A 13,925-nucleotide genomic window follows, 5' to 3' on the forward strand; every position below is an offset into this window, starting at 1 on the left:
AGTGAAGTAAGGAAAATAGATATATTTCACTATATCTATGTCTTATCTAATGCAAATTAAAATTGTTTATATAAATATATAAATTTTAACTACCATTGCACATTTTGGACTTATTTTAAAAATCTATGAATATCTTGGATTTATTTTAAAAATCTATGATCTAAAAATGTTCCATGAATATTATTATTAATTATATTAATATTCTGTATTTGTTTAATTTTGAATTCCAATATTTGACTATACTACATATTAATTACAGTATTCTAACATAATCTATATAATATTAAAATTTATTAATATTCCAGATTCATATTCTATATGTTGCATATTATATAATATTGTATATTTGTATAAAAATAAAAAAAATTTAAATAAATTTTTTTCTCTTTTAAAATTGAATCTTTTTTAGAATTATTATTATTATTTAATGTATTTAAATAAATCTAAAATATTATCTATAGATCATAATAATAATATCTAAAGATCATAATAAAATTATTTATAAATAAAATTAATTATTCGTTACAAACTGTAAATATAGTTATAGATATAGCAAACAAAATATATAAATATATTACAATATATGACAATATATATATTGATTTTTATTTTACAATTTAATTGAGATAGTCGTAAATTATTTTTTTTTAATTTTAAAAATAATTGTAAATAAATATATTTGAACATAAATTAACAAATTCGGTTTACAATCATAAATATTATAAATAAAAATATTATATTTTCAAATATAATATATTCCCGAAGAATATTTAAGAATTACATATCATTTACCAAACTTTACCATTACTCCTATTGTCCCAATTCAGGCCCATATAGTGTGTGAAGAGGGGACTATGAAGATTAATTGCGCATGCGTAGTCTTTGTCCTCGACTTCTTTTGAGGAAGGCGCATGCGTTCACCAAGATGGCGGATAGGTTCTCACTCTCCAGTGGGCAAAGCTCTTTCAAAGCTGCGTCATATTAAAAAACATTGGAGTAATTTCTCAGATTTTTAATTAATTTTAAGATTAAAATTCACATCGAAAAATTTTTTATTCGTTACTTTTATTTTATTAAAGTGAAATAAAAAGATTGTACACGTGAATTTGACGATTTCAGGAAATAAATTATGGGTAATGGAGAAGACGCGAGTGCCTTTGACATTTGCGAACCATATTGAAAGGCATTTGGAAAAGTTGTTGTCAAAGAAAGGTATGCCAATTAATAAAATGGAAATATATATTTTTAGATAGATTTAATAGATATGTTCAATTTTTTAAAAACTAATTTTTAAATATAATTATTATGAATTATGATTTAAATGATTTAAATGCACATAAATAGTCTCTGAAATTTTTTCATAACTGACAAAATTAAAATTACACGTGATTTTTTTTATTATGTTTATCGTTTTAAAGATTAAGATTAAGAATGATTTGAAACTTTAACGATTTAAATGTAAAACATATTAAAAATTTTTTAAATATTTTCAAAATATATAAAGATATATGACATATGGAATTTATTAGTTGACATATATGAAAGTACTGTATATTTTTTTTTAAATTTACTAAAAAAATAATTTAATATAATCCTTTAAAATTAATAATATTTCTTCTAATATTCCTATATTAATATATTATCTTTTTTATTATAATATATTAAATTATGATATTAATATACAAATAAATATATAATAAAAATAATTATGATGTAAAAGATAATTACATTATTATTAATTTCTAAATTTCAAGATAAAAATAATATATTATGAATATAATTTAATAAGATTTTCTATTATTTGAAGATTTTAGATTATTCAACAAAAGTGAAAGTATACTACTATTGAAGAGATTAATTAAATTAATTATTATTTATATATATTATAAATAATATTATATATATTATATATATATATTATTTATATATATATATTATATATATATATTATTTATATATNATAAAAAAAATTATATAATTTTAATATTTTTTATAATTTTAATTTTAATATTTTTTATTGATCATTTATAATTATTAATTTTTTATTTAATTTATTAATTAAAATTATTTCTTAATATAATAATATTAAAAATATTAAAAATATATAATGTATATAATAATACATAATATAAAAAAATTTTTTTTTCATTTATATTTTTAAAAATTTAAAAATATTTAATTTTTGTAAATATTTGTTTACAAACTTAAAGATCTTTAATAATCTTAATAACTTTAATAATCTTTAATCACATAGATCAAAAAATATAAATAATATAATATAAATATAATATAATAAATATATATAAATAATAAAATAATAAATATAATAAATAAATATAATATAAAAAAAATCAATAAAAATTCTATTGATTTATTTTTATTAATGTACTTAATATTCATTGTTTAATTATATTCTTATGTATTTTATATACCTATTTAAAAATTGTAATACCTTTTATGGATTTATGATAATAAATAAAACGATATTTTTTAAGTTTATATAAGAATACCAAATAATAATTATATATTAATTATAATTACATAAACATATCTGTGAATGTTTATTAAAAATGTAATCATTAAAAAATTCAGATATAATTATAAAGATTTCTCTGATTATTTATCTGATTAATTATTATATAATCAATTTATTATATAATCAATTACTTAATTATCCATAAATTCAAACATATAGAAATGTAAATATATAGAATTAATATATATGTTAAAGAATTAAATACTAAATACTTTTAAGAAAATATTTTTATTAATTAATTGATCTGAAATTATATCTTAAATTTAAATAAGCTTATGCGTTTATTTTAATTTATTTATGCAAATATATATTTTATATATATTATCATTAATTCTATAATAAAAAAATTAATATATATATAATAAATTTATATATTATCATATTTATGTATCTATATATATCATAAAATAAAATTTTTTAAATTAAAAATTTAAAAAAAAGATTTAAAAATATTTGCTTCTAAAATGAATATTTAAAGAAAATGAAGAAATAAAAAAGAATAATTATAATGCAAACTTATATTATAATATATATATAATATATATGCATAATATATATAATGCAAATTTTATATAAATTTTAATTATATAATCATTCCTAAAAAATTATATATATATAATTCATATATTCATATATACATATACATATGTACGTAATTTGTGAAACATGATAAGACATGTATGATAAAATAATATGTATTTTATACATATTATATATATTTTTTACAATATATGTATTTTATATTCAATTCATATATATTTATGTTGATGGCACAGATATGTTCTTTAACAAGTATAGAAAAACTGATATATAAGTCAATTTTAAAAATGTAAACTTCTCATCAATACTAAAGATATATAGCTATTACATAGACATTCAAATATTAAAATGAATGTGAATTTTATCAAATATATTGGACATAATTTATATTCCATGTTCCATTATAAGCTAGACAAAAAAATTTAATTCTACTAATATTTTTAAAAAAGAGTTTTGAATAAATTTTGAAAAGATGAAAAAAAATAATTATTTTTTTTTAAATCATATATTATATTATATTATTATATTATATTTCTTTTTTTACATTCAATGTTAGTTATATATTTAAGACATATTCAGTCATATATTTAAATTCATTCAATTATTATAAATATATTAATTCTATATCTACCCACACAAAAAATAAAAAGAAATAAAACGGAAATGAATCAAAAAAATAAAATAAGTTTATATAAGAATACCATAAATATATATATAAAAAATCATATTATAAAAACAAAATTCTATTTTTTTAAATTTTTGTTTAATATTGTATAATTTATAATATAATTTATAATATTATATATAATATATTATTATATAATACATTTTTAAATTCGAAATTTTAATATTATGGATCAAATATTTTTTTCGAATTGATCACAAGATCATGATTTTCAATTTTAAAATTGAATAATTTTGCAAAATTTGAAATTAATTTATTAATCTCTGAATTGATCGTTTTTTATCTTTCTGTCTTTCTATTGTTCTTTTATATTTCATAAATTTTCCACGTATTGTTTTAAATCTGATTTATAAAAATAAGAGATTTGAAAATAATATATATTATACTACATAACTTAATATATTTTTTATAATCATATTGATTATAAATTTATTGACAAAAATTACTTTGTTATTTCTCTTGACTTAATCAAACTTTAAAAATATATATATATATTTATTATGTTAATATATTCGTGAGATATCTTTGTAATACTTAAGAATTCTTAAAGTTAAAATAAATGTTAATACAAAATAAATATAAAAGTATAATAATAATAAATAAAATTAATACAAAAAATTTGATTGAATTTATTTATTAAATTAACAATTTAAGTTTGCATTAAATAAAGTGACAAAAGCAAAGCGAGATGACGATAAAATGATGAAAATTGTTAATTTAATTTCGTTTCTTTATTAAATTTATATTATAATCTTTTTATTATTATAATTATTAATATTATTTATATATATATATAAACGATATTATGTTATATATAATAATATATAATAATTTGAAGTAAAACACATAGCATAACAAAAACTTGATCATTTTGAAAAAGATAAGAAATTATATTGTAAAAAATAAAATCAATTCCAAAATATTATTATAAATATTATAATTCAAAATATTTTCAATTTTTAATAAAAATTTGATTCGAAGAAAAATAAATTATAATGTAAATATAATACATTTTTTATTATTAGTGAAATATGAAATGAAATAAAAAAATTAAAAAAAAAAAATAATAAAAAATTGTAACATAAATATGATAAATTTTTTAATGATTTATTATTTTAATATATACTGAAGTTAAATACTATGGGAAAAAGATTTTGATTCGGCATAGAATTTCCCTGAAACTTGTAGCTTTCACTTCTCTCTGAAGAATGTGAAGGTTGAGTGCCACCAGACTCGTATCAATTGCCCCCTTCACCAGCTGCAATATTAGTTTAGAAAATTTTTCAGCATTGAAAAGCCACTTATAGCTCATCTGTCTTTTTCATTGTTATAAGAAAGTGAAAGATATCATCAATTAAAATTGATCGTGATTAAAATTCTGTTTTCTCAAATATTAATGAGTTAGAATCATTATCATATAAAAAAATAAATAATTTTTCACAAAATAAAATTATTATATAAATTTTTAGTTTTTAATGTTTGAATTATTTTTTTTATGTTATAATTTAATTTTTTTTTCTTATTTTAAAAATGCTTATTTTTATCATTAAAAATATAGAAGTAAAATAGAAATTAAGAGAGAGTTTAAATATATTAAATGTATCTATTAAGTACAATAACAACTTATAATTTAAGAGATATAAAAATAATTTATTTTAATCAATTAATAATGAATATCATACAAATTTTAGAGCGTTTTTAAATTTTAAATTTTAATTAATAATTTTTAATTATATTTATATTGTATTTGTATAAAAAATATATATTATATATATATTAAAAAAAATATTTAAATGATATCATTTGTGTTTTGTAATAATTAATTAGTATCATGAGTCTAAAATTCAGTTAATGATATTGCGATAATGAAAATATCGATTTTTATCGATATTTCTATTTATTATTAAAAAATAATTGAATTATTTTTCAATATTTCTCAATGATCGACCGATATTCAAATAAAAAAATATAAAATCAAATATAAATTTTTATCATGATTTCAATTATTATAATGTATAATAAATGATATAATATATTATTAAATTTTATTTGAATTAAATGAAAACATTTGTTTAATTTGTATTGTATATTAAATTATTATTAAAATATAAAATATTAAATAAATAAAAATAGTAAAAATAATATAAAATTATATGAAATGAATATTTTTGAATAGATAGAGAGAATCTTTCGGTGAAAAATGGTATCGAGAAGGAAGATTCTATCTCGATCGAGGGACAATCTTGTTGAATCACAATATGAGGATCAAGATGAAGAAGATGTGTGGTATAATCTTGATAAACTTTACAAGGTAAACATATAACAATAATTTCTGCGTTGAAATATTGAATGGATTAATAAAAATTATTTGATAACATGATACATATTACATTAATGATATTGGAATAAAGATACATCATTTTAATTATTAAATATTTATCATTTAATTATTAAATACATAAATTTCATCATTTATAGAAATAAAAAATAAATTTTTTGATTTCATGTAAAAGAAAATTGTTACAATCATGATATTTTTTTTTTTTTTAATAAATAATTTTTGAAAAATTTATTTTTTCTGATTCTAAATATATTTAAGGTGACAATTTTATACTTTAAGTAGAGAAATGTAGAGAAAAAAAATTTAGAAAAATGATATAATATGTGTATAATTTTATATAATGATATGAATATATAATGAAATTATCTATAATGATATATGTATATATAATTTTTTTTCAGGATCATATTCAAGAAGTATTGGATAAATGGAATCAAATCGATGATGAAATTTGGGCCAAAGTAATCGTTTTCGAAAGAAATCGAAGAGTTGCAAAAGCATACGCCAGGGCACCAGTTCTCACGATCAATGGATCCAATGATGGATTCGATGGTTTCAGGTATGATATAATGAATATTATTCGTTTATATTTCTAAACATGTTTTTCTAGAAAAATTCTAATGATATTGATAAAAATTAAAAGAAATAAAAATTTTAATTATTATCTTATTAAAATTTAAATAATAAAATTATGAAGTTCATATTCTTAATATAAATAATATAATAATATTTTATAAAGAAAAAAGATTAAATTTTATATATATTATTTGTAAAACATAGAATAGGCTTATGTGGTTTCGAAAATCCTATGAGGGATCCGAAAACAGAAGAGGCGAAAAAACTCATAAATCAAGGAGTAAAGATCAAAATGGACGAACAAGGGAATATATTAATAAAAAGATTGTGTAAAAATAATGTTTATATAAAACCAACCAATCAGGAAGATAACGCAATTGGAGCAGAAATTGCACGGAATTCTCAAGGGGCGTTAGAGCACGAAAAACCTGGGAAAGTGAATATTTTACTATTTACATATATTATTCCAATTTTTTAAAAGTTTTTTTTTTATTTCATTTTATTTGCGCAAATATTATTCATTATAATAATAAATATGATAAATTATTATTTAATTATTATTAAATTATTTCATTGTTTTATTATAATCTTTTTTTAAATTATTAGGTATTTGATATGAGTAAATTTCAAACAAATCTTTCTCGAGAAACTCGAAGAGCATATCCAGATAGGAGAAGACTAGAAATGCAATGTCTAAGTGCAATTGTTTTTGTTAGAACTGAATCAGATCTTCTTCAATGTCCTGTTTGGGTTCTCATTGTAAATGTTGTCGGTTTAGACATGTTGAAATCTAAGTTACCACCAGGTACAGTAATAAAATAGTATTACTATCAAAATAGTATTACTATCTTATTAATATTAAAATTAGGGCTTTTATTATTACTCGAATTAACGGGTATCCGGATATCTATTGAAAAGATTATTAAAAATATATTCTTGAATTCTGTACGGGTTATAACAAGACTCGGATATCTATTAAGAAGTATATATTTTCGATACAAGTATAACAAGTACAAATTATAACGAATATCCGAGTATCCGGATACCCAGATAATAAAAAGTAAGTATATATTCTAAAATATATTTTAAATTTAATATTGTTGCGTACTTAATATAATATTTATAAATTAGTTTTAGCATTACAAAGGCCGGTGGATATTAAAAATCGACCTAGAATACCAATTCCTGATGAAGATCCATATAGTATAGCAGGAGTTTCATCTTCAATTGGAATTTCTGAATCATTTCAACAAGATCGAGATATTCGAGATCAGATCTATATTCAATCAACGAATAGTAGACAAAAACGAACTGAAAAACCTCCAAAATTGCCACCAAGAGAAAATCTTTATGGTCATGATATACCTAAAGTAATAATTTAATTTTAAAGTTATTTATAAAATGATTATATATATTATAAATTATTTTTTAAAGTAATTTATAAAACGATATTATTTAATCATATTTTGATTAATTTCAGCCTGATTATGATGACATAGAAGATGACTATGCCAGAAAATCTATAATAACAAATGAAGACAAGAGAAATAAACACGATGACAAAAAGAAATATGGTAAATAATTTTTTGAGATAACTTTTTTAATTTATTATACATTTAAATATAAAAATTAAAAAAAAACTTGAAAAATTAATCTAATATATAATATATAATAATATTAATTTAATATAATTTCCTTAACAGATGATCCGTATTATTGCGGATTGAGAGCTCGCGTTCCTAATTTTGTAAAGATGGCAAAAAATAGTAAAATCTCATCTAGAGGATACAGACCTACGCAAGTACCTGTGTATACTGGTACAGGATATGCTAATAGCCAATCTTCTCAAATTTACGGTCATTTAGGGAATAGACCACCAATTATGTATCACGCACGAAGTTTCGAAAGTGGACTTGGTATTAGAACATATTTTGCAAAAATTCATATTATCTAATTTCTGTTTTTAAAAAATGAATAATAAATTTATTGTTTTGTTGCAGATTCAGATAGTAGAAATGAGTCACCATATAATCATATATATGGAAGATTTCCTATACCAACCAGAGGTGTAATTCCTCCTACATCTAGAGCAATGTATATTGGAGAATGGGATTAAAAATAAATTTAACAAAAAGGATGTTAATATACAAGAAAAAAAATGAACTATAAGTTAAAAAAAAAATAATTTCATCAAATGAACATACAATAAAGTATAGTAAGAATATATAGTTGGAAAAAAATTTATGCATTAAGAAAAATATACATTGATTAAGAATAGGATAAAATAAAAATTATACACAAGAAAATAATAATTAGAAACAGAAGAATTAAAATGAGAATAGAGAAATAATTTAAAAAAGGAAGAATTAATCTTCCATTTGTATCTATGAACTGTATATTATTAATGTACTACTTGAAATACTCAAATTTTTATTGCAATAAAATTATAGAATAATGCGAATTTTTATTTATAAACCTTTAGAGAAATATAAAATTTTCTAATAAAAATTTTTTAAATTAAAAAAATATAAATATATAAATATAAATATATATATATGTTTATGTTTATATATTTATAAATATTTTTATACAGATTATTTATAAAAATGTGAGATATTTTTAGAAAGTGAATTCCAGATATCAAAACAATGAAAGAATTTCATATATATATATATATGTGTGTGTGTGTGTGTGTTCATTAAAATTTAATTAAATATTTTAAGTTGAGCATTAAATCAAGCGAGATGAATAAAATTTATTAAAATTTTAATAATAAATTTATTTAAATTAATTAATTGTAAGTTTTACGTATATATTTTTTTCACTTTTGATGATTAGAATCCATCCTTTAAATCCCACATTTTTATAATCATCCTGTATACATTTATATACAAAATTAATACAAAATTTATGTAAAATGTAATACAATTTATAAAATATGATGAAAATATTCATAACATAGAATAGAACATAGAATAGAAATATTTTTTTATGAAGATAAATTTATGAAGATAGATTTATGAAGATAGATTTTTCAATTTTGAAAATAATTTAATTTTTTTTAACGATTACAATATTAAAAATTTATTCAAGTTAATTTAATTCTTGTTATCCATTATTAAAATGCGGATTTATTAAAAATATGTTCATAAATTATGTTATTTTACCAATGTTTTATTATTATACTTTTATTTTTTATTTATATATATATATATAAAATATAATTATTTTTAAATAAATTCAAAATGCTTATTATAAAATTACATATTGATATTCAAAATATAATTTGTAATAAAAAGTAAATTTTAGTTTCCTATTGAATTCATAATGAAATGCTTATGTTATTGATTTTTTCGATTTTATTGTTTCATGAATATTCAATCAATTGTTCGAAGATATATAATTGATAAAAAGATTACATATATTTTCATTAAACTTTTTATAATTTTTATATAAATAATATATATATAATAGAGTCTGCACTCTTTGTTATCATAGTGTTCGCATTATTAATTTCAAAAAACATAAAATGTTCATATAAACATGTTGAGAATATGTACAAATTGTATAAGTTGGAAATTTTTTATAACAATTATAATTAATTTTTTGTAACAAACATTTTTAAAGTATCTTTATACATAAAATCTAAAATTTTATTTTATTCATATGACAACTTATTGATTACATCATTAATTTTTTCTTCAGAAATTTTTGATTTTAACAAATTAATTGTATGGTCAATAACAGTTTTTTCATTTATTTTTAAAATTTTTATAATTTCATTTGTTGATGAAATTTTTGATACTTCAATCCAATATCCTTCAAGATATTTCAATAATTCTGCCATTGTTTCTTTGGAATCTTCCTCTTCTTCTTTCATTGCTGAAAAAATTCATATAATTATAAATTTTTTTTATAGAAAATAAATTTATTTATTCAATAATATAATTCACCTGTATGAATGCTAACTATAATATTTAAAATCGTTGCATCTATATCAATAGTAGAATCTGCTCTTAAAAATCCTTTCCATCGAAAATCAAGAATCATTTCTGCACATCTATGAATACAAGAAGCTTTGATTTCATCTAAAGGATAAAGATTCCATGGATCAGTAAAACTTATTAAAATTCTTCGTAGAATTTCTACTATTCTAATTAAGTTATCTTCTTGTAAAATTTCTTGATGAATTTGATGACCTTTCCGAAGAATTGAAAACAGCTCTAACCAATCTTCAAGATATTTCAAAGTTGAAACTGAATAAAAAGTTTCATCCTGAGGAAAAACTTCTTCAAAAGATTCTAACATTCCTGTAAATTTTAATTTTCTTGTTTTTAAAAATTAATAAATTATAATAAATTTTCTGCTTTATAAAAATAAATTAATTTTTTGCAATGTTATGTTCAGTATGATTGTATATAGATCTTATTTTAGTTATTTAGTTATTTAGTTCAATATCTATTTTGTTTAGATGATTTATATTTAGATTATATATTTAGAATACATATCGTTTAGATTGTAACATCATTATTATTTTCATATTCTATCGTAAGTTATTTCATATTTATTAATATTTATTTATATTAAATAATTACAGATTACAAAGAGTTAGAATTTTTCACAAAAATATAGAAAAATTTAGCACCTGACAAAAAACTAGAAGACTCAAATAATTCATCCAATAATGTTCTTCCAGATGGAAAATCAATTTCTGCTGAAGAACGTAGAAAATTTGTGGTTGCAATCAAAAGTTCTTCTGTAAAAATTAGTTATAGATAGAAATAAATAAAAAATCTATTTGCTTTTAATTTTATAATTATAATATTATTATTATTAGATTAAAAATAAATTATTAACAAAATATTTTTATATATTATTTATTTAAACAAAATATTGGATTTTAGAAAATTAATTATTAATATTAAAACATTAATACAATAAATAAAATGCTATAAGAAATACATAATTTATTATAATATTTACCATTTGTAGAACTTTTTAAAATAAAAGGAACTACTTCTCTCAGAAAAGTTGATTTTCTTAAATTAATTCTCCATTTTGACTTTAAATTCATTTGAATATTCCAAAGTGCAGAACGTAAAAGTCGAAGTATTTGCACTAATATAGCAGTATCTTCAGATGAAAGAAGATGAAGAATTATATCAAGAAATTCTTCTTTTTCTCCTAATAAGTCAAGTACTGATGATTCACAAGTCATATTCCCAATTATTCCCAAAATTATTTCCTATAAATTATAAGAAATATTATAAGTATAATAGATAAATAATTATTATCTATTATAATAATTATAATATATATATATATATATATATAATAAAATAATTTTAAAAATTTAATTTACAAAACTAAACTATTTTGATAAAAAAAATTTTTATTTAAATTTATTATATTTTAAAATATTAAAATCTGTATATATATAAAAAATATGTATATATATTTTCTATAATTTTTAAAATATGAAAACTTATAATTTTAATTTATATAATATAAATTCTATAAGCTTCTAATTCTTTTTTATATTAAAATAATTAAAATATAGCTAATAGATAGTAGATTGTTTTTTTTATTATAAATTTTTTTAATAATTCAATATTTAATTTTTTTTTAATTACAAAATCATTAATAATTATATAATAATTATAAGGATTCAATAAAAAAAAAGCTTATAGAACTTAAAATAAGTTCTTTTAGAAATCATAAAAAAATTCAATAAATATTTTCTAAAGCGTTTTATTGAATAAATGTAATATAGAAATAATAAAAATAAAAATATAATATAGAAATAATTAAAATGAAATATATTTATGAAAATGAAATATAAATAAAAGATAAAATCTTGAAATAAATCATACCGTAAATCTTGGTTCTTCAGAAGACTTTAAAGCAAATTCTGCAATTTTAAAAAAGTGATTTTCCATAAGAAAATGGACAATGTCTTTTTCTGTAGTCATATCCCATAATGTGCATAAATCATTTTCTATCTTTTCATTCCAGCCATCTTCAGAAATCTTCAGAATATTTAATTTATTTATATTGTAATTAAATTAGTTTAAAAATATAATTATATAATAAATTTTAATATTTAAAAAAAATTATATATATCAAATAACTTAAATATAATTATTATGATTTTATTATTATATTTTTTATATATCATATAATATTATATATTATATTTATTATATATTATTTTTATATATTATAATTTTGAAAAAATCTTTTATTTATTTAGATAAATAGTAATATAAATATATATAATTTATAACAAAAGTTATATTATTATTTATATTATTATAAATATATTATTATCTAATTAATGAAATAAATAAATATAAAATATACATATGAATATTCATTTATATTTTATAAAATAAATAAATTTATAGAACTTATCAATTAATATATAATTATAATTTGATTTATATATAATTATATTCATACAGATAATTTTTAATTTTTTTTTTTAATAAAAGACAAATTTAAATATTTTATTAAAAAAAATAAATTAATTTAAGATATTAACTTATATAAGATAAATAAATGTATTTTAATTTAAGACTTAATTCTTACCTTTGATATTGAAAATAAAATATTAATTATCCATTTGCCACTATAGAGAGTATTTCCTATAATATCTCCTTTTAATTTTTCAATTTCATTCTTTTCAATATCTTGACTTTCTAATATAATACTTGGTTTCACTTCGTCATTTTCAGATTTCAAAACATTATTCATTTTTTTTCTATTCATAAAATCACTGTTTTATTTATAGTTTTTTAAACAAAATTTTGTTTAGCATTTGATTCTCTAGATTATTATTTTATATTAATAATAATTTAATAAACTTATTACAAATTATTTACAAATTTCTGATTCGAACTTATCCCAGCTGATTGATATAAAGAAAGATAACCTAACTTTCTTGATATTTATTGCTTTAATCATATATTTTTTATTTTATTATTTTTATAATATTAATTTTTAAGTAAATTTTAATATTATTTATTTATATAATATTTCATTGTATCATATTATATAATGTTGATTTTAAACTATTTCAAATTTATATTCTATTTACTATTCATTATATCGATAATTAATTATAATTCAAAATCTCGATATAAAGTATGCACACAAAAATATTTGTAAACTAACATATGCTTAACTTTTTTTTAATATTATATTATAGTTATAATTAATAGTTATAATTATTATTTATATAGACG

The 13,925-nt window shown here is 17.4% G+C and overlaps 2 protein-coding genes across 3 annotated transcripts; one reads left to right on the forward strand and one right to left on the reverse strand.

Moving 5' to 3' along the window:
* The first annotated feature begins 930 nt into the window (after positions 1–930).
* Positions 931–9,135, forward strand: LOC122720231. 2 transcript variants are annotated; one of them, XM_043946791.1, is made up of 10 exons: positions 931–996; positions 1,120–1,212; positions 5,938–6,072; positions 6,504–6,661; positions 6,883–7,114; positions 7,285–7,483; positions 7,810–8,048; positions 8,159–8,252; positions 8,382–8,594; positions 8,679–9,135. In XM_043946791.1, the coding sequence occupies exons 3-10, from the start codon at positions 5,962–5,964 to the stop codon at positions 8,792–8,794; spliced, it is 1,362 nt and encodes a 453-aa protein (XP_043802726.1). In that variant the 5' UTR covers positions 931–996; positions 1,120–1,212; positions 5,938–5,961; the 3' UTR covers positions 8,795–9,135. The 2 variants fall into 2 exon arrangements, with proteins under 2 accessions (XP_043802726.1, XP_043802725.1); XM_043946790.1 differs by having other exon boundaries at positions 952–1,212.
* A 975-nt stretch (positions 9,136–10,110) lies between these two features.
* Positions 10,111–13,640, reverse strand: LOC122720268. Its single transcript, XM_043946853.1, has 6 exons — positions 13,270–13,640; positions 12,552–12,707; positions 11,662–11,923; positions 11,324–11,434; positions 10,632–10,988; positions 10,111–10,560 (listed from the first exon to the last, which is right to left on the reverse strand). The coding sequence occupies exons 1-6, from the start codon at positions 13,447–13,449 to the stop codon at positions 10,337–10,339; spliced, it is 1,290 nt and encodes a 429-aa protein (XP_043802788.1). The 5' UTR covers positions 13,450–13,640; the 3' UTR covers positions 10,111–10,336.
* Positions 13,641–13,925: the final 285 nt, after the last annotated feature.

This window comes from Apis laboriosa, unplaced genomic scaffold (genome assembly GCF_014066325.1).
Source record: "Apis laboriosa isolate Shangri-la unplaced genomic scaffold, ASM1406632v1 scaffold122_cov146, whole genome shotgun sequence".
In the NCBI taxonomy this organism is placed as follows: domain Eukaryota; kingdom Metazoa; phylum Arthropoda; class Insecta; order Hymenoptera; family Apidae; genus Apis; species Apis laboriosa.